The sequence below is a fragment of the Ptychodera flava genome, chromosome 2 (genome assembly GCF_041260155.1).
Source record: "Ptychodera flava strain L36383 chromosome 2, AS_Pfla_20210202, whole genome shotgun sequence".
NCBI lineage: Eukaryota > Metazoa > Hemichordata > Enteropneusta > Ptychoderidae > Ptychodera > Ptychodera flava.
The window spans coordinates 567,158-590,414 of NC_091929.1; the positions used below are offsets into that span (position 1 = coordinate 567,158).

Below are 23,257 nucleotides of genomic sequence, written 5' to 3' on the forward strand. Positions count from 1 at the left end.
GAAAGCTCTGAAATTGGCCTTTCCAAACATGTATAGTTTTATTGGGGAAAGTTGCATATTTGAAACTTACAAAGCTTAACCCTTTCAGTCTGTGTCAATTTTAAGTGATTTTTTGAACAAAATTATAATATAAGGGGTAGGGGTAATGTTTCCCGTTCTGCCTTGAACCATGAATGATGAAACCATATAAATGTATGCTGTTTGAAAGCTCTGAAATTGGCCTTTCCAAACATGTATTAGGGAGGCCAACTGAAATTTTGAAATGTTCAATCTGCATTTTAATTAATGTAGTTTTTAGATTTCAATGAGAGAAGCTAAACATTTTTTTAATTTTCGAAATTGGATGAACGGTTACAATTTTATAGCTTTTTAAAACATTCACTTTTACTCTTTCTGTGGAAAGACAATACATATAATAACAATGGGAACAATGGGACAAAAATGAAGGAGTTTTAGCTGAAATTTACAGTAAATTTGCTGTAACTTTGTTAATAAAAACATCTTTTTGTACCAAATTTGGCATGGAGATAGATTTCAATGGCACACACAAATGTATCCTAAAATTACGCGATTACGATGGTGGCCATATTGGATTTATCCATGGCAACGGATGAACGACACTTAACGAGAAATGACAATATTAAGCTCAAATGGCATAAGTGATATATCAAATTGAAGGTCTTTTTGAGCTGATGACACTTTTGAATAGCTCTACTGCATTAAAACTACCTACAAAAAGTATTTTATCCAAATAAAGGCTTTCAAAACATCACCACTGGGGCCATGTGGAGTTTTGACATTATTTGGTAAAGGCTTCTTCAATTTTATCAGTTTCTGAACAATTTGAAACTTAGAATTTAATTTAAGGATTATTGGTTAGAACTATGTTCCAAAATTATTGATCATCTTTAAATTCAGGAGTAAATTGAATGAGAAGTCGATGTTTGGAGGTGCTAAAATTCCATACTTGTCATGGTAAAGTTATCAGCAACTAAGATGGTCTCATCATACCACCTGTCAGACATGCAAATTTCCTTTGTTACAAACATTTAAAAAAATCAATACCCTTTCTTTTGCCAACACAGATGCAACTTATTCCCTTAGTTTCCTTGAAAATATTGTGTATGGCTGTCAAAAATCTATGTCGACAAAATCACAAAATTGCTATCTCCTCTGCGCAAAAGGGATTGATCTTCTCATTATTCACCGTGAGAAATTAGAGAACTATGATTATCAAAACTATGGTCCCAGAACTTTGAAATATGGACCGAGCTGTTCTGTGTACAGAAGAAATTTGCTCCAGTTCAATGAGTGATCTCCGTGTGTACGGATCATGGAGAATTGTGGGTAGCCTCACTTACTGTGAAGCGTGGTCAATATCTCCGTCAATAAATACGTGAGCTGTTCAAAATTTCTCATTTTTCTAGCAAAAATTCAAAAGAAATAATGATAAACTGCGTACTAGAGGACGTTTCACTGAGAGTTGGTCGGGTTAGGTCTCGGAAAATCGCTCTCAATTTTTTGTCTCGGATTTGGTCATATACACTGCCCTATGTTGGTGAAGAACCGTATATCGCGAGAAAGAGCGAGATCTGGGCTTTCAAATGAGTATTCGATGTAAGGGATGTTTTGATTGGCTCACCTTCAAAAATGCGTTTCAAAATCAGCGTGTGTGCTGCCATGTTTCAGATCGCCGTTCCCGGTACCGTTTCTAGCTCAATTTTGCAGTTTATTCAAAAAGTAAGTAGTTCATATAAAGAAATAAAAAACATATGAGAGAATAGCTGCAATTTTAATTTTAGCCTCATGTATTTTTTTCCACAATTTTCTTTCCCGTTATCGATGTTTTTCAATTTTGAACATGACTAAGTCACTGGTGATTGAGTGTCAATTCAGCACGTCCTGGGCGACCTGTTGGCCTCCCTACATGTATAGTTTTATTGGGGAAAGTTGCATATTTGAAAGTTACAAAGCTTAAGCCTTTCAGTTTGTGTCAATTTTAAGTGATTTTATATATGCACAAAACAGTTAGTCCGTTGGCCAGGTATCGAAATCATCCCCTCTAAAGCATTTTACCCACTATGATTTTCTGTTAGCTAGTATTCTCAGCTGTCATAATCTGCTTATTTTCCATTTAACTGATGGTGTGTGAGAGTGTAACGACTTGTTTGTGAAGGGCTGTCACGCCCTCAGTAGTAAAATAGGAATGGGTTACGGGTAACATATTTACCGCTAGTCGAAAACAAAAAAAAGTACCATAAACAATACATTCTTAGAAAGCCCAGATATAAGCTTTTTACTTTTTTGATAATTATTCGACTTTAGATGGCGCCAATTCCGTATGTACATGGCGGTCAGCAGCTGAATAATTCACATAACGAACATTGATATGGCCTGAAACTTCGGTAAATTCATTCAAGCAAACTCTTGTTTGATTAAGTTGATAGTTTTCCTTTCTTTTTTATTTCGAGTATTTGCCATGGCATGACTGAAACGAACCTTGAAACGAAGGCTGTACGTATCTATATTAGTCCGAGCCTGAGCGTGATCTGAGAGCAAACAGATCCGCAGATAATGCGAACGATCGCAACCGTTACCAACAGACTCATTATGCAGAGCCATGCCCCAAAACGCCCAACCAAACTTGGCACTAATCATGATCCCAGTCCATTTCGAGCCGGGCTTTAAGGGAAGTGCGGTGGCCTTTGAAAGACCCTTTGGTTTAGTTTTGTACCGTAGTATAGGAAGAAAACCCGACCTATCGTCGTTGCTGTGAATGTTTGTGTTGTTTTAGCCTCTTTTTTTGCCTATTTGAAAAATCTTCTTTGCAGCCTTCCATCCTGCGTTCTGTGTAGCGAGTGTCTTCGATCGCTCTCTTAAGTTTGTGATGTACAACTTTCTTGAGTCCCAGTGCTTTATTGGGTGTAGAGGTACAGTACAGATCAGGAATAGCTTTCCGACTGCGCTAGCCCGGCGCCAGCGCTGCGCTAGCGCACTCTAAGGCATGCGTTGGCCCTGCGTTAGAGCCGCGTTAGCGCCTAGCCAACTTGCATTTCATTGTAGCGCACGCAAACAAAAGGACGCGTTGACGGAGATTTCAAGGACAGGACAATGAACCCATTGACGCATTCTTCTATCATATTCAGCAGACTTGCAACAGTCATGCATGTTTTGCTCATGATACTTCGGTGAAATTCTTAATGTTACTCATGATTCGATACAAATACTGTACACATGCAAAGACTGTGACCGTGTATTGTATTTCCATCGACAAATTTTCATTTTCCTCAGTTGCCTATGGTTAAGTAAAAGGGGCATATTGAAAAGAAGTTTGGTGCATTTATCAACTGGTTTGTGAAAATAAAAAATGACATCACAGATCGTTGAGAAACGTGGTGTTGAAGATCAGATTTTTATAGAAGACCATGGCGATATTTCTTGTAAGTAAAGGTTAGTTAGTCGAACAAGCTGGTGAAGCGAACAGTAACTTGTACAATAACTTGCCGTGGCATTGATGAACGTACACAGCCATGCAAAATGCAACTTCTACTATGCATAGGAGAACAAATTTGCAAAAGGGTTTGTGTGCCGACGACGGGAGTAGTTGAACAGCATTTCCAAGAGAAGTGTGATCTCTCTCTCTCTCTCTCTAAGTCACTGCTCGATGTCGAGTGAGTCGGACATCGGAATGTCTCTCGTTTTTCATCCTCACAGAAATGGTTTGCCTGTCAAGGCCAAAATTTGCATGGTAACTATGGAAACCTGTGGTTGCGCATGGGAAACGCCTGCAGCCTACTGTATCTCTTTTGCGTTTCGGACAATTACCGTCTTCACAATTGAGTAATAATTTTCAGTACTTTTCTTCTAGGCCGTCCCCAATGAGTAAAAAAGCTGCCAATCAAAATTTTGATCAGTCGCATGAGTATGTATATTTCGTAACATTTGTCTGTCAACCAATATTAACAGTCCCGATCACATAAACAGCATGGGACAGCCCGTAGTTATAGATTTACAATAATTTTTGAGCGCGAAATTTCAATGACGGTTACTTGAAACTTCATTTTCTGACATGCAACATTTTATCTGTGGTTTGTCACATCTGCAAATTAAATAACCTTTCTCACAGCTCTTAACGTACTCGCTTTCATGGCACTTGCTCTCTTTGTCCAAGTTTGCTGTTTCAGACATCGGTGTTCCCTGACAAAGGCTAAAAATAGCTAAGCTTGCGTGAGTACAGAGTTACAGTCCCATGGGACCGTTACCACGACAACGGTCTTTGTATCCCGGGTCGTGCTATGGCTATGAGAGTGCGTTGAACCCAGATGTCCCAAGTATTGAGAGTACGACCACAGCTAACGGTACAGCTACATGAACTTATATCCGTTTCTTAATTTTACTTCCACTTCATGTTACACATACATGTCCGAAACGGAAGAGACTAATCAAGACAATTTGCTAAAGGGGGAAAGTATGGCCAAAATTTAGGTTTTAAGGGCCAGGACCGTGGCCAGACATACACATCACGAGAAAGAGTGCACAAACAATCGTATTCTTGTTGAGAACTTGTGTATTGTTTATTGTTTATTGCCATTAAACTAATAAAGGTTTGTCGTCTAAATAAATAAATAAAGGAAAGGTAAATAGTTAGAGATCAGGGTGATAAATTGGTTGCCGCAGTGTCTTTCCAGGTGTTGCCACTTTTGAAGGAATTCAACACTCGGTATTTTGGCCTGGTAAGTATTCTTTAAGGTGTACCTGTAGGCTACGTGGTACTGAATCGGGGCCACTTAGATTTCAACACATTCGATACTCTTGGCTTTCGCTTATACCCCGTTGTATGAGTAACTGGGATCGGAAATGGGAAAGGCTCAATTAATATCCATCTTTGCTAATATTAATTCTCGTTTGGCTTACAGATGGCCACCTCTACTTGTTTCGGTGAAAATTTGACTTTCGATTGGACAAAACATTGACTTTTTTCTGTGTGTTATTTAGGCCTATGAAAAATATGAAAATTGCATACATATTGTTGTCAAATATCTCAAATCTTAGATTGTAAGAGATAGGCTTAGGCTTCCCTGTAATCATACAAATGAGTTAAATGGGAATTTATTGCAGTAGATTACAGTAATCGAAGAGAATGGTTGACACTATAGAAAGAGTTATCTCGGATTGCGGGGACCACAGCACAGAATACTTGCCGGATGTATTGACTGTTCATGTATAGTACAGGCTAGTACAACATGGAATGTAAAACATACAAATCAAAAAAGTGGCAAATTTTCTCAACTTTTCACAAAGTTTATATTCCATCATTACTATCAGGATTAGGATTTTCCCAATCTATAAATAAGCTATTACTTGATTACACCTTGATTCAGCATGACTAACATTTTGCATTTGCCACACCACCAGCCATGCCCGTCCTGGGATCGCGAACAATGCCTTTAACGAAGCTTTTGAACGCTTTTTGTGAATTGCGTAAGAATGTCCTCTCTGTGGAGTATAATGTGTGAAGCAGTTGTCTACCTCGCTTGATTCTGATGATTATGTTCACTTATTTTTTCTCAGCTGCTGGTGGCTGATCTAGCTCGAAAGTTAGATCAATCTAGTCTCTCTAATTCGATCATGCTGGTGGGAATGGTATCTTCAAGCATTAACCCTAAAACGTCCGTTTTTAGGGTCTTTGCTTCATAGACGTCGGGGTCTAAACATTGGTTAAATGTCATCCATGATAAGAAACTAATGATAGATTCACTCACAAGGCATTTTAAACATTGAGTTGTCAATGGGAATATAAGCCTTTTTAGTCATTTTCTGAGGTTTGTCTCGCCTTCTTATTGCTTGGTGTAGAGAGTGTTTGTTCGCCTTCTGTTTACTATTTAGTTGCGTAATTTGAATGCGTTCTGTGACATTGGCTTTTCGGGTTTTAGTTCCAGAATTATTTTGCTATTGAATTTTAGTACCCAGTCGAAAATGTAATCCTCATTGGGAGTATATAGTGTTCTGCGTTGTAAAATAATTTCGAAAAATTGGTTATGATCTCTTGTTTTCTGGTAAGGAAGGTAAAGTGTTGTCGATCCATCTTATCTTATTATGGAGAAGCTATATTGTGGATTAATGGTGATTGGTTTTCAGCGATAAAAGATTCTCTCGTGTTCCCGTGTGGTATTAAAAGTAACACTATTAATAGTGAGCTCTGATTTGCCCAGACGGTCACGTGACTGTGCATGTATTTACGATATACTGTAAAGTTGGCCATTCCTATCTCCAAAGTGGGTTTCTTTCACATTTTGTTTACCGGTCGAAACCGTGTGGTATCCTTTCAAAGTGGTCCTTTATTGCTTATATATCTCTCGCGATACAATTAAAGAAAAGGGATTGATTGTTGCTGCTGTCATATCAACTTGGCATGACGACTATGACATCCAATTTAGTGTTTGTGGGTTTGGAATATAATTCTTGACATATTATAGCTGTTAACTTTCTTTCCCTAATTTGAGTTATTGAAATGAGTAAAACGTCTTTTATTAACCACCATTTTAGCTTTTTAGTGCTATTTAATGCCTATAGAGTATTTTTCTATGTTCCTTTTAACAAGTAAATGTCAGTAAAGTAACACAAACTTTTGAGTTTAGGCATTGTCGCTGCATAATTTTGAGTTTACCCAATCAAGCCATATCTTGTTGGAAAAACAAGTGCGTTAGTGTTTCAGAGATATGATATTTATGTGGCTTCCTTATTCGCTGCGTTTGGTAAGAGAGGAAACATTACCCATACCCCTATCCCTTAAATGTATATTATAGAGGGATGTACGGCATACCATATATTAGGTAAACAATCGACGCACCCCATAAGTCTCAAGAAGATACACTCTTTTAATGTTTTTTACTTCTCTATTGCATTAACTTCTTTCAAATGATTTATAAATACCTTGTAAAAATGTTTGGAGGAACGTGACGAACTTAATTATTGGGTTTGAAATTAAGCAAATTTTACAATTTACATTTCATGTCCGATATAAAATCTAATCGATGTTTGAATATCGATTTATCCCCATTTAGTTGTATACCAATGGTAAGGGGATTACCTGGGCTTTCTAAGAATGTATTGTTTATGGTACTTTTTTGTTTTTGTTTCCGACTAGCGGTAAATATGTTACCCCTAACCCATTCCTATTTTACTACTGAGGGCGTGACAGCCCTTCACAAACAAGTCGTTACACTCTCACACACCATCAGTTAAATGAAAAATAAGCAGATTATGACAGCTGAGAATACTAGCTAACAGAAAATCATAGTGGATAAATGCCTTAGAGGGGATGATTTCGATACCTGGCCAACGGACTAACTGTTTTGTGCATATTGTTCAAAACATCACTTAAAATTGACACAAACTGAACGGCTTAAGCTTTGTGACTTTCAAATATGCAACTTTCCCCAATAAAACTATACATGTTTGGAAAGGCCAATTTCAGAGCTTTCAAACAGTATAACATTTATATGGTTTCATCATTCATGGTTCAAGGCAGAACGGGAAACATTACCCCTACCCCTTATATTATAATTTTGTTTAAAAAATCACTTAAAATTGACACAAACTGAAAGGCATAAGCTTTGTAACTTTAAAATATAGACTTTTCCCAATAAACTATACATGTTTGGAAAGGCCCATTTCAGAGCTTTCAAACAGTATAACATTTGTATGGTTTCATAATTCATAATTCGAGGCAGAAAGGGAAACATTACCCCTACCCCATATGTTGTAATTTCGTTCTTAAAAATGACTTACAATTGACATAAACTGAAAGGTTTAAGCTTTGTAACTTTAAAATATGGACTTTTCCCAATAAAACTATACATTTTTGGAAAGGCCCATTTCAGAGCTTTCAAACAGTATAACATTTGTATGGTTTCATAATTCATGGTTCGAGGCAGAAAGGGAAACATTACCCCTACCCCATATGTTGTAATTTCGTTCTTAAAAAAATGACGTAAAATTGACACAAGCTGAAAGGCATAAGCTTTCTAACTTTAAAATATGGACTTTTCCCAATAAAACTATACATGTTTGGAAAGGCCAATTTCAGAGCTTTCAAACAGTATAACATTTATATGGTTTCGTAATTCATGATGCGAGGCAGAAAGGGAAGCATTACCCTACCCCATATGTTGTAATTTCGTTCTTAAAAAATCACTTGAAATCGACACAAACCGAAAGGTTTAAGCTTTGTAACTTTTAAATATGCAATTTTTCCCAATAAATCTATATATTTTTAGAAAGGTCTGATGCAGCACTTTCAAAAAATGTAACATTTTTATGGTTTCATCATTCATGATTCGAAACAGAAAGGGAAACATTACCCCTACCCCTTATGTTACACACGGATATGTGGCATACCGCGTAATAAGAAAACAAGCTCATGCACCCACTAAATCTCAAGACACATACTTTTAATCTTGTTTTTCTTGTTTATTGCACTGAGTTCTTCCAAAAAATATATAAATACCTTATGAAAAATTGTTTGGAGGAACGGGAACTTAATTATTGGGTGTGAAATTTCGCAAATTTTACGATTTACGGCCAATGACCGATATAAAGTCTAATCGACGTTCGATAATTAATTAATCCCTATTAAGTTATATATCAATGAAAAGGCCATGATCTTGGCTTTCTAAAAATGTAACGTTTATAGTATTTTATTGTTTCTGTTTCCGTCGAGCGGTAGATACATGACCCCTACCCCATCGTTGAAATCCAAGATGGCGGCCAAGATGGCGGCAAAGATGGCGCCAAATGAACCCCATGGGACACGATTTGATTTTGGGAACATTAAAATTCATTAAATATAGACCCTAAGGATTACAAAAATGTAGGTTAAAAAAATACATCCATGGGGTGCATGGGAACCCTACCTTCCGACTAGACTGGTTGGCGATCTAAAATTTAAAGCGAATTCAAACACATTGGAAATCCCGCAGAGACTGAGTTTTGCAAAGCTACAGTGTGCCTCAGATGGCGCGACGCCAGGGATCGCTGCCAAAATCAAGCATTTTGCGTACCCTCGATTGATTATTACTTTTTTGCCACCGAACACAGAATATAGTTTGTGCAGGTTCGACTTTGCTTTTGCTATTATTTGTAATTGAAATTCGTGCGGTGAAATAGCCACTTGCAATTTGCATTGATCGCAGCCTGCAATGCCTCCGCAAGCGCGGGGTACAAGTAGACTTTGCATTGCGACGATTCACGTGTGCTCGACATGCTCTATGTCCCGAGACTGTTTTCTCGAACGTACATAGCGAGGGGCCGTTCTCAGCACGCGGGGCGACTCTCACTTGTTACCGTCTTCATATCGTTTTTATGAGCCGAACATGTAAGTATTTACGCATACAAACTAGTTTTCTGTCAAATAAAAAAGATATTTCTGAGAATTAACCGCACATGCAGTGTTTCTGCTGCCGATCGCCAGACAGTCAAATGGTGAGTCAAATGTCAGATTGGCAAATTGTTTTCAGCCCCTCTTCGCCAAACTGGAGAACCGAATTTTTCAGGGGGGCGATTCGCTGATCGAGAGTGCAGCAGACAGGTAGAGAGATATTTAACATCCCTGGGTGGCCATTCTTTCCTTGCTTTAGTGCGCATTCTCAGACATATACTGTAATCAGTAACTAAGGGAGTAATTTGCCATGCTTAAAGATGGCTGCATGCGGTGACCTCGATTTTTTCATGACGACAAGTGCATAGTGCTTTGTAAACAATGGCCCTACGCGGTCAGAAAACACTATTTGATTCCGGGGTATTTTCAAAAGCTTAGCAGACAGCAGCAGCCAATGGTCGCTAGGGTGGTGAACAGAATGAAACCAGTGTGACAAAAACGAGATGGACATGACGGCGACCTCAGAGGCAGCTACAACGTGCAGCACTGCTATGCCTGGCATGTCCAGGTACAACTTCAAAGTCAGCGGGGTAAAACATTGCACCGTGACTGCAGCTCGTCCGTCGAGTTGCGGGGTAAAACAAATGATGAAACATAGGGCCAAAGTCCCTGAAGCTACTATAGACATGGATACAAAATTAAGTATTTCCTGACTGTATGAAATTATCTCACTAAGGTCATCCTAGGGACATGTAAACCAAATACAACCGCTGCAAAGTCAGTGCATAGATAACTGATTGTAATACAAACAGAAACCACAATAGCAACAAGCACTGGAGCGGCACCTTTTCTTACTGATAAAGAGCTAATAAACCACAGGGGTGCTTGGTTCAGATATGAGAAGTCTCCTTGCCAAACATAAATATAAGAAATCAACTTGGCATGGACTTCCTGAAGACAGTACCATTTAATGCCACCCTGCTGAGATTTCTTACTGACAGCGACAAAGTATAGATAAACAAGGCGCAGTTAGACTACATATTAATTACTATTAGTGTTTGTATTACAATCAGTTACCTATGCACTGGCTTTGCCGCAGTTGTATTAAAGCTGTCTGATCAGCGGTTTTGAAAAAACAAGCGACTCAACAGTTGACAGAGCTCTGCTGTGTTATGTAGAGAATAACCTTTTGTGACACATGTATTAATGAAGAAGGTGGATATCTTTGATAGCTCATTTCAGGATGGCCTGACCAAAAATGGAAAAAAATTCCGTAAAAATAAGATTTGCATATTTCATCAGACTATATTAGTCTATAATAGCAAATAAACGAGAGTTAATTACATTCTAATTAAAGTAAACAAGACTTGCTTTTAAAAATCAAGATTTACGTCATAATAAAACAGCATATCTGTCAGGTTATAAAGAATCTTGAGCTGGTTATCTTTTAATATCAGTATTTTCATCCTATTAACGAAGCACATTTTAACTTTCAAATTAACATTGTAAGTAAGTTCTGTTGAATAAGTTGAGACTGTACATACTCAGAGAAAGCACACTGAAGAGACAAATGTTTGAAACTTAAGAAGTTCATGGTCATCAAAAGCATTATAAGGAATTATGTTACACTTTCATTGCACTGTTTACACAGATTGCATAATTGCTATAAATAGCACATGAGGAATCTTACAGCCCAGCTTTACCATAAAAACCCTATCACTTTGACCACTCTTTTAATTGACCACTCTATTTTTTCATCAAAAAGTAATCTAATTTTATCCTTACCAAGTCAACCATAAATGGAAATTAGAACTTTCTCTATCTCTATTTATTTGACCACCCTATCATGACAAACTATTAAGAGCAATTTCTTTTAGATAACATAAATGGTGGTTCAGAATATATTAAAGTTGGGATTCAGGAAAGTTGCCTTTACATGTTTTAATCCTCCAATTTAATTTCACCATCAACTGTCAAAAAAAGTTGAACTTTCTGATAATCCTACACTAAAATTATTTTGGGCTTTGATGATTTCCTAGTTAATTCAATTATTTAAAATCATATTAATTATTTTTTCCAGGGTGAATTGATAGGGTTTATACAGTACAAGAATTACATACAATGTAAGTCAAATTTTTGACCAAAAATGACAAAAAATTCCTTAAAAATACACATTTGCATATTTCATCACAATTTGAACAAATCTAAGTTGGGTTATCCCTAGGGACCTGTATACCAAATAACAAAGCTGTCTGACCAGCGGTTATGAAGAAGAAGATTTTTTACCAAAAACACCTTTTTTGGCATTAATTTGCCTATTTTCAACAATATAAAAAAACATAGGGCCAAAGTCCCTGAAGCTACTATAGACATGGATGCAAAATTAGTATTTCCTGACTGTATGAAATTATCTCACTAAGGTCATCCTAGGGACATGTAAACCAAATATTAAAGCTGTCTGACCAGCGGTTTTGAAAAAACAAGCGACCCAACAGTTGACAGAGCTCTGCTGTGTTATGTAGAGAATAACCTTTGTGCATGTGACACATGTATTAATGAAGAAGGTGGATATCTTTGATAGCTCATTTCAGGATGGCCTGATCAAAAATGGAAAAAAATTCCGTAAAAATAAAGATTTGCATATTTCATCAGACTATATTAGTCTATACTAGCAAATAAACGAGAGTTAATTACATTCTAATTAATGTAAACAAGACTTGCTTAAATCAAGATTTACGTCATAAAAAAACAGCATATCTGTCAGGTTATAAAGAATCTTGAGCTGGTTATCTTTTAATATCAGTATTTTCATCCTATTAACCAAGCACATTTTAACTTTCAAATTAACATTGTTAGTAAGTTCTGTTGAATAAGTTGAGACTGTACGTACTTAGAGAAAGCACACTGAAGAGACAAATGTTTGAAACTTAAGAAGTTCAAGGTCATCAAAAGCATTATAAGGAATCATGTTACACTTTCATCTCACTGTTTACACAGATTGCATAATTGCTATAAATAGCACATGAGGAATCTTACAGCCCAGCTTTACCATAAAAACCCTATCACTTTGACCACTCTTTTAATTGACCACTCTATTTTTTCCTCAAAAAGTAATTTTATTTTATCCTTACCAAGTCAACCATAAATGGAAATTAGAACTTTCTCTATCTCTATTTATTTGACCACCCAATCATGACAAACTATTATGAGCAATTTCTTTTAGATAACATAAATGGTGGTTCAGAATATATCAAAGTTGGGATTCAGGAAAGTTGCCTTTACATGTTTTAATCCTCAATTCACTATGAAGTGTCAAAAAATGTTGAACTTTCTGATAATTCCACACTAAAGTTATTTTGGCTTTGATGATTTCCTAATTAATTCAATTATTTAAAATCATATTAATTATTTTTTTCTGGGTGAATTGATAGGGTTTATACAGTATGAGAATTACATACAATGTAAGTCAAACTTTGACCAAAAATGACAAAAAAATTCCTTAAAAATACACATTTGCATATTTCATCACGATTTGAACAAATCTAACTTGGGTTATCCCTTGGGACCTGTATACCAAATAACAAAGCTGTCTGACCGCGGTTTCGAAGAAGAAGATTTTTTACCAAAAACACCTTTTTTGGCATTAATTTGCCTATTTTCAACAATATCAACAAATTAAAAAAAATAGTTTCTCAAAATCATATTTTTCATCTACACAACAAATATCAAATCAGTAAGTACTGCGGTTCTCAAGATATTTGAGTGGACGGACGCCTCACAAACGGACATACATACATACATACATACAGACTGACGACGGACGCCGGACGGATACCCATCCCAATAGCTTCTATAGACTATAGTCTATAGTAGCTAAAAATTAAAACAAATAGTTTCTCAAAATCATATGCATATTTCATCACAATTTGAACAATCTAACTTGGGTTATCCCTAGGGACCTGTATACCAAATAACAAAGCTGTCTGACCAGCATTTACGAAGAAGAAGATTTTTTACCAAAAACACCTTTTTTGGCATTAATTTGCCTATTTTCAACAATATCAACAAATTAAAAAAAATAGTTTCTCAAAATCATATTTTTCATCTACACAACAAATATCAAATCAGTAAGTACTGCGGTTCTCAAGATATTTGAGTGGACGGACGCCTCACAAACGGACATACATACATACATACATACAGACTGACGCCGGACGCCGGACGGATACCCATCCCAATAGCTTCTATAGACTATAGTCTATAGTAGCTAAAAATTAAAACAAATAGTTTCTCAAAATCATATTTTTCATCTCCACAACAAATATCAAATCAGTAAGTACTGCGGTTCTCAAGATATTTGAGTGGACGGACGCCTCACAAACGGACATACATACATACATACATACATACATACATACATACATACAAACATACTTACATACATACATACAGACTGACGGTGGACGCCGGACGGATACCCATCCCAATAGCTTCTATAGACTATAGTCTATAGTAGCTAATAAAACCTGACGTCTCCTTGAAATTCCACCCACTGATGACTTCGACCTTTTATCGACATTATGGCCTGAACTTCTAATATTGCAGCTTGGTAGGATTTCAGAAATGTTGCCAATATTCGGCCGGAGTTTTAGTGCAGCACTGTATCTTAACAGGTCTCAGACAGACTTGTAAGCCCACAAGCAGTTACGTGAAACGAAACCTGTACGCAGTGTACCTAAAAGGATCACTTCAAAATGGTACAGTATAGACTCGATAGTGAAAAGGTATAAAACACACGTATCGTAAACAGGGCAAGTGATTTAAACCTTTATTGTGTAACATTGTTGCAATTAAAGAAATTCAAGATAAAATAGCCTCACTGATGATACCCAATATATACATGTGAAGTAAGACTTGTACGAGTTGCCCGATGTGTTCACTGTACACATGGTAAACGTTATAGCGATTACTGTAGGATAACTATGACAACTCATTACAATTAAGGTGGTTGGAAAGGCTATTTTTGCACCAATTCTTCTCTCAGAGTTTATGTCAAGTTTCAAGTGTTAGAATCAAGATATTTTGTTCAAATTTTCAGGATAACTCCCTTAGTTAATATTTTCTCCAAAGAATATAAAAATTGTATATTTGCAGCCATGATTTTGAAATATGACACCAGTAAATATTAAAATTTAATTTTTCATATATTTTTTACATATTTGAATTTAATAATAATTGGATAGTATCAATATTACCAAATTAGTTATAAATATGTTGACACTATTTATTGTAAGATTTGTACGGCAGGATTTGTAAATAAAATTTGTTTTTATGATTTTACATGGGTTTATATATCAAAAAATTTTTAAAAATTCTTTCAAATTTCAAAATGTGATTTTTCAAAAAGTACTTCAAATACAGGAAAATTGTGCCGTACAAATCTTATCTGTAACCTTGTTAACAGGCTGTAAAAATTCCATGTCCATATCTCATTTCAAAGTTGGATTAATTTGGTATACAATTATGTAGGAAAACTGTTATTCTGTCAAAAATGTTGAAAACAAGCCATATTTGCACCCCTCTTTTGAAGTCATAGAGCAGTTTTTTTTTGTTAATCTCACTTTTGACACCTCTTTGACACTCAAAGAATCTAAAAATGCATTTACAATAGCAGTCACTCACTCTGAATGCCAGCACCGCCTTGTCAAACTTTCCTGAAAAACAGCAAATAATGACTTTCCCTTTTCAAACATTTTATTAAAAGCTAGGGGACCTCTACCATAGTTAATACACTAAGGACTCCCCAACTTCTTCTTATTTGGTCAGTTTTTCAGAAGTTTTAACAGGCTATAACTCTGCAATGCCTTTGTGCCCAAATGTCTAATTTTTTTATTCCACAGAGATGTTGACTACTTTTATATTTTAATAGTTTTGTTGAAATTTATAACTGACGCTCTAGCCTTTCCAACCACCTTAAGGCTGCGAGTTAGCGAAGGGTAATGTTTATTTCACACCATCAGGAAACCGGCAGTCGCAGATCATTATTTTGATATCGCAGCTTGCATGTCGATGTCATATAAACTGGATTTTGGTAGGGTAACGTAGGGCAGGGGATATAGCCACCGCGCGATTGGAAGTTGCGTGTCACGGGCTTTTGTGTACGGAGTGCGCATGTCAATTTCACCAAAAAGTCTGCCATGCTACCTATAAAGGGGAATTTAAGTTTAGTCACAATAGTTGGTCGATATCGACTGCCGACCTGCAGTGACGAGCACAGTGACCTGGGAACAACAGTGATTTCCAACGCCTTTTGTGTTGTCCCTGGGGAAAGCAAGCATTAATTTATTAATTTATTCACGCAAGCTTGTTTATCTGCAGCAATCCGTAGCCTAGTAACTATCATCAGAAAGACTGTATCGCGGGGTCAATCAAGCATGTTTCATTGCTGTTTTGAGCTATTTACCCTTCAGGACATTCGTCGACTTCAGGGAGATTGTCTACTGTTCCCTAAATCACGGCCCGTTTCTGACACAATTTAAATGTTTGTCTACATATCTACCGATTCAGATAAAATCCGATGTTGAAAACATTTCCCGTTCACGCTATGGCTAAAATAAACCTTAAAATTCGTTTCGTTCCCGATGCTATTTCACAATGTTTATCGGTAAAGATAAAATCCGATGTTCAAAACTATCCGTTATTACTACCGAAAAACTAATTTAATTTGGTCCGTATCTGACACCATTCATATTGTTTGGTAGTTAATCTGAAGTTCAAATTTGATATCGTTCCGACGTTTATTTTAAGGCTAGAAAACTTAAAATCGGGTAGGCTAGTAAACTTAAAATCGGGTGCGTTTATAAAACTATTTTACATAGTTTGTCGATACAGATAAAATTGAAGTTCAAATTTCATACTGTTCCTATGTTTTTACAACCGGAATAAAAAATATTAATCGGACGCGTTGTGGGTCATCAATAAAGTCCTACATTGTACTTTCAGATCATCTCGTAACTGTTCTGTGTGGAGTGACTGGTTACGCAATGCGGATGTCGGAGAAAACGTACTAACATCCAGCGATTAGGCAATTACCCTTTCGGCCCCCAGCTATGGATGTTGAAAACTTTTCCCGTTCTTACATTTTAATAGCTCAAAACAAGTTACAATTCGGTTCATTCCTGACACTATTTATGATTGTCGGTTCAGATAAAATCCCAGGGTTCCGATGTTCAAAACTGTTCCTGTTCAGACGTTTCAAGGACGATCGTGTTAAATGAAAATTTGATCCGTTACTGACAGAAATGTACAATGACCTCACATTGAAGGTAATCTGAAGTTCAAATTTGATATCGTTCTGACGCTTCTTTAACGGCCGAAAAACTTAAAATCGGGTCCGTTCATAAAACTATTTTTCGTAGTTTGTCGATAGAGATACAATTTGAAGTTCACATTTCTTACTGTGCCTATGTTTTTACAGCCAGAAAACATAAAATCGGGCACTTTTGTAGGTCGATAAAATCCTACTTTCAAAACATCTCGGCACTGTTCTGTGTGGAGTGACTGACTCTGAAATGAGTACGTCAATAGAGAGTTGAAAGGTCATGCAATGCGGACGTCGGAGGAAACGTAACATCCGTCAATTGATTTTTCAGCCCTCAGCTATCATGGATTATGGGCAAAACACTGAATTCACATTGGGTGCGTCACCAGTTTAGCCCAGGCAAACAAAGACGGCACACGGGGAATGTTAACAATCTTATTGACGATATTTCCGACGTGCGTTGGTTGTCTACACATGGTTAGAAACCTTGGTCAATCTACGTAACGTGACGATGAGGTTGGAAAAGAGGGCCTATGAAAATAATAGGTTGTTTCCTTTGTTGCGTTTTCTTGAACTTGTCTCGTTTCCTCCATCATTATGATGAGAGGCTTTTTATAAGGAAAGGGGGTCTAAAGAGTGAATTTCTCGGCAATTTATATCACGCAATATACCGTTTCAGAAACAAAAAACCTCACACACACCTTACAGCCTGTACTGTCTACATGCTACAGTCGGCGTCATCAGTTGCCGATGGAACGAAAATCCGTTAATAGAACTAAATGAGGTAGATTTTCTTGAAAAGTCTGAAGTTTATTTGAAAGAAATGCAGAATGTTAAAAATACAATAAAACACGACAATGAACATTGCATGACATGCACTATAGACAAAACAAACTAATTAGTCTATGTTACGTACGTATGAAAAGTTCGTATTTTTTAAGTTCTACATCGGCCAATCAAGATACTTTGCAATACAACAAAGGCACTGGCGTTTCAAACCTGCACTATTCAACACACGGCCATGTCCGTCATTTGATCGGGGAGGTGGTTCTGAGAAATTCGCTTCTACAATGATGAACCGTTGGAGGCGCTCACACTTACTGTTCACAAGCAACGCACTATGTTGCAGTACACGCAATGTCGTGTTTGCTCGGAGTACACGTCCATTGTTCATGTGAAGATTATAACCCACCCGCGGTACATAATGTCCGATAACGATGTTTACCTGAATTAATTATGATAAAATACCGTCGAAAAACCGTGTGAAGTGGTAAACTTACATCTGTCCGGTAGGGCAGCTCATTTCACAGCGCCCTCAAACAGTCAATCTCGTCGATCGATCGTTTTCACTTGTCATACGCGGCGTTAGCGAGAACTCTCTCATAGACAACCATACAGAAAAATTAAAACTTTCATAACTTCATTAATATCCAAGCCACGCCCACCAAAACCTTTTCAGTTCTTGCCATTTAGATCCTTAAGCTGTGTACTAAATTTGGTTGACATCATTTCAGCAGTTCTTGAGATATCAGGTATACAGACAGACAGACAGACAGACACACACACACACACACACACACACAGACACACTCACACATATACACAAAGACAGACAGAGCTGTACCATATGGTCACGTTGTGTGAACATGTGAGCAAAAAAATGTGCAATTAGTTCTGTGTTCCTGTGTAGATGATGAAAACATCCTTTCTGACATGTTTCAAGAAATGTACACCGCTTTTGTCTACCGTAGTTCTATAATCTTTGTTTTGTTTTGATTTCAATTAATGCTATACACACTGTACACTGCTTTGTCTATTTCTTTAATCTTTGTATTGTTTTGATTTCAATTAATGCTATACACACTGTATACTGCTTTTGTCTAGTTCTATAATCTTTGTTTTGTTTTGATTTTATTTAAATTAATTATACACACTGTAAAGAAATGTTTTTTTAATCACTTTCAGATTACAATGTGAAAGAAATTTATCTTACCAGGCTCTCTGCTATTTTGTTTCTTGTATCCGACTGAATTGATGACAGCCCACTCTTTATCAGGTTGTTCATCATCTATTTCACAGTCACTCAGAGGATTCCATTCAATTATTTGATTTTCACCCTGATGATCAAAGAAAACAAATTTAGCAACTTGCATGATTTCTGTGATATTGAAACAATAGCAAATTACATTTTTCTTGAATACGGTTTAATTTACCTCATAATCTTTCATGAATTTGTTTTTAAAAAATACCACCAATGGCACTTGGACATAAATAAACCGCCTAGTATTATCAGCATTTATCAACAACCCCACTCACTGTGAATTAGACAGACCACGAAGTCAATGTGCAACATATAGCTGAAAGACTATTTTTCACATTGCGATTTAAGCCCATTTTTGTGAGAAAAGGGACATGTATATGTACATGGAGAAAAAAGCAGAAGACATATTTGTTGAGTGACAATCATGTATGCATCTCTTGAAAAGATTTGGGGTTGTAAGGTATAATAGTGGTGTAAGAATAATGAGGTTAGAATAAGTGTAGTAAAGCTAAGTTGACAGTAATTTTAAAATTACAAAATTATACACAAGGGAAAGACACTTATTTTTTTATCCACTTGCCCTTCGGGCAAGTGGGGGGTTCGGTTCACTTGCCCCAATTGGAAAACCACTTGCCCAGTATAATTTACGTGTTTGAAAAAAGCTAAAACATAGTTTTTTCATTTCACACACTTTATTTTGAAAATTATCATGTTATCATGAGGAAATGTCAGACATTCTCATAGGGTTCTCCTCACACTTCTAAGAGCGCTGGATGGCTAATTTATATTAACCTTTTCACCACCATGGTTTGTCCCAAATCCATTGTTTTCTATGGTAAAGTTGGACCTGTATACAGGGAACTGGGGGTGAAAGGGTTAAATTAATTATTAAAGCCCCACTAGCTGTATCATTTAGCATTCTTTATGTGATTTTACTTCTGAACTAAAACAAGTTTTTGGGAATGTGCTCTTTGAGGGTTGGAATACAAGTATTGTTAACTGCCCAGTGAGACTGCATGTGCAATTTTGAACATGAAAAATAATAAATGTGTGCCCAAACGTAAAATGGTACCACATGCAAATATAGCAAAAACAGTGTACACCGTGCATATATGCATTTGAATATTCACGGAAACAACAGAGTAATCCAATGTAATGCATAGTGTTGAATGTTTTCAACTGGGACAAAAATGCTTTGTTTTCTTTGTAGTACGGTGGGAAATCAACATAATGGTTAAAATGTAAATTTACTTGTCCAATTTTTCACTCAAGAATGTTTTGTAAAGCTGTAAAAGACTATATTCTGTAAATGGGTAGAATTTAAAGAAAACCAGAGAAAATAGGCAGCCTTTTTTTAGGTCAACAAATTTCAAGATTTATAGCTAGTGGAGCTTTCATATTCATAGAATAAAATTCTAACAGTTCATATGTTTGTATGTTTACTTTCCTGGCGCTTAATGTACAAATAATAACAGCCATTTTAATTGTACCTTCAAGGTATTTTTGCAGTTAAAAGTTTTAACTTATCTATACAGAAAGAAAAAATCTGTAGCTATAAAGGAGTGTTTTGAAGCTTCTGATTATAATGTATTTCTTTGTCATGTTTTTACTGCGCTGATATCATACACAAGTCCTATGAAGTTTGGATTACCATTGCACTATACCAGTATCCTATGTTTTTCTAATAACCTAGGTGGTCTTTTTAATGCTCATGCGCTGTCTTAAAAGCTGAATTTCTCAATGTCAAACTCACTCCACTCCAGTTGCTTCTTGACAGTCATTTTAGAATGGGAAAATTCACAAACAGAGACATTGGTTGCCACGGACAAGTAACTTTTGGCTTATTGACCTGAAAATTAAGTCAGTGTTCATTGAAAATTCAAAGACTGGACCCGTTGACACCAAAGCTTGCTCATGACTTTCATTGCATGTGGTCTTGCCACGATGCCACTGACTGTCACTCAACAAGTTAACATTGAAGAGTACATTTTTAAGTAAAAGTCCCTTTTTTGTGGTGATTATTCACCACTGGACTTTATTTTTATATCATTATAAACTTTCACAAAGCACAAAAACCGCTGTGTGTTTCTTTTTTTTACCGTATCAACATATTGTGAGACACAGTAACCTCACCGTCAAGGCAATGAACTTTGGTGAACGTACGCTCCACCAGCTGAACAGCCTTTTCATATGCAAAATCAGCATACAGTATTTAACCGGTGGTATTGTTTGAACTGCATTTTATTGAAAGCGATTACATGATTCTTTTAGTCAACTCTTCATACAATTATAGGAAAAATCTTATGGAAATGTTCACAGTGACATAATATGATTATTTTAAGTCCGTGTTTCCTCACCAGAAAATCGTTCTCGTGAATTCAATTTCTAGGTATTATATTTTTCACTTGTCCTGTCAGGCAAGTGGCATCGGAGGTTCACTTGCCGGAACGCAACTTTCGCTTGCCCCAGGCAATCAGGCAACCCTTAGTGTCTTTCCCTGTGCACTAAGCTAAGGAAATCTGAATGAAATAAATGTTGAAAGTAGTAATTGAAGCGAAGATAGGAATGAACTGAATTACTGCTAAAAGTTTGGTAGAAGGCCACAACAGGAATTGGTCAATACCATGGTGTTGGAAACGTAAAGCCAATCTTGCCTGCCACTCTTATTGTAAAAGGTCTATAAATATTAGTCAATTTAAGGGGGCAAGATGATCAAATAGGGCAGCAAAGTCATGGTCATCTTTTTGTCTTATACTTTGTGTAAGTTCATGAACTTTACATAAATCTTGCTATAGATTTGTTGCTAATAAGCAATAAATGTGTTTCAGATCATTTGAGAGCAATCCATCCATGACAGAATTTAATTTAAGGTAGCTACATACCTTTTAGACACTTTCAGATTTTTATATTTTTCTCAATTGAACACATTCCAAACCCCAATAAAGTATACATTTTCTGAAAGCCCTGATATAGAGTTATCCGATTAAGCACAGAACACGGTCATTATTTGCATAAGAGTCATGTGACAAGCGTTTTGCTGAAGCTTCAAAAAAACCGGTTTTTCCCGCCTTATGCAAACACGCTGCAAGATTTCCGGTTAGAATTTCTTCTTGACAAGCCTTGACAATATCCTTTAAAACCATGTCTGCGATTTTTCCCGGAGGCTCCATTCAAATTATATGGCGTGATAATTAAATTCCTTGAAAAGCACCTTCATCTAAAACCTTTAAGAGCGCAGTAAAAAAAAAACAAAGGCATATAAAGAAAATCCCAGGTCCCGTTCTTGTGACTGAATATCTTCCAGGGGGGCAATACTATTACACTCGCAACAGAATTGCAACCTATATATATATATTTTATATCTCTATGCGCCTTCATCGGGTCATTTTGCAACACTCAGGTCACGCCCTCCGCAGGGATCATGGTTGGCCAACAGTGATGTCACAGCAGTGTTCATTTACATCGAATAGCGGTCCCACGCCCCCTTATCTCTGCCCGGTATCCGCTAGCAAAACAGTATTCGCGCTGCCCATTCGCCACGTTCACCAATGCAAATCGAAATCCGAAGTGGCGAAAAAAAATCGATCCTAATTCACCACAGTGGTGAAACTCATTTTTGTTTAAAAAATATGGCAAAATAAAGAAAAAATAGGGTTTTTTTAGTCTTTTGTTGATCTGCTCTTCTCTCTCGGCGATTTGCAAAAACTGTATCTACTTCTGTATTATTACGTTCTTTCCGTCGTACGCATTTGCAATCGAGCCAAGTCTCGCGAAAGATTTGACGTCATTTAGTCTAGTGTACAGCATGCATAAATGGCTCTAGCGAGAATTGAAACTTAGACACACGCAATCGAGCCCTGGCGATAAATTTGACATCATTTTGTCTAGTGTACAGAAGGCATAGGAACGCTCGCTCACGAGAATATTGAAACGTTTACTATAGATAGCAGACATACGCATTTTAATTGAGGCCACAAGGTTCAGTGTTGCAGTTGATTTGCATTGCGGTCTAGATGTTCTGTGTTGTGCATTTTAATCATGATCTTAAACATTCCATGTTGCAGTCGATTTGCATCGCGGTCCTCGTGGTCCGGTATTCCCTGTTGTTCTTCATTTTAATTGCCATCCCAATGACGCGTTCCGTGTTGCTGTCGATTTGTATCATGGAGGACTCTGCCTCCATGATTTGTATCGCAATCTCTACGTTCCGTGTTGTTGTTCATTTTGATGGCAGTCATAACGTTCAGTGTTGGTGTTCTTGTAGCTGCTTTGCATTGCAGTCCCAATCTTCCGTGTTGTAGTGCATTTTAATCACGGTCCCATTTACGTTTTAAGTTACTGTCGATTTGCATTGCGGTCCCGACGTTCCGTGTTGTTGTTCATTTTGATGGCAGTCATAACGTTCAGTGTTGGTGTTCATGCAGTTGATTCGCATCGCGGTCCCAACCTTCTGTGTAGCGAGTAGCGAGGAAGGCTCAGCCATGGAGGAAGGCTCAGCCAAGGGACCATGGCTGAT

General features: G+C 36.9%; 1 protein-coding gene across 1 annotated transcript in view; it reads right to left on the minus strand.

The window, feature by feature from the left end:
* Positions 1 to 23,257, minus strand: part of LOC139151121 (TBC1 domain family member 15-like) — a 202,030-nt gene that overhangs the window by 120,253 nt on the left and 58,520 nt on the right. The window contains exon 3 of the mRNA XM_070723677.1: positions 18,694 to 18,817. Coding sequence (XP_070579778.1) covers positions 18,694 to 18,817 — 124 coding nt within the window. The remainder of the gene's footprint in view (positions 1 to 18,693; positions 18,818 to 23,257) is intronic.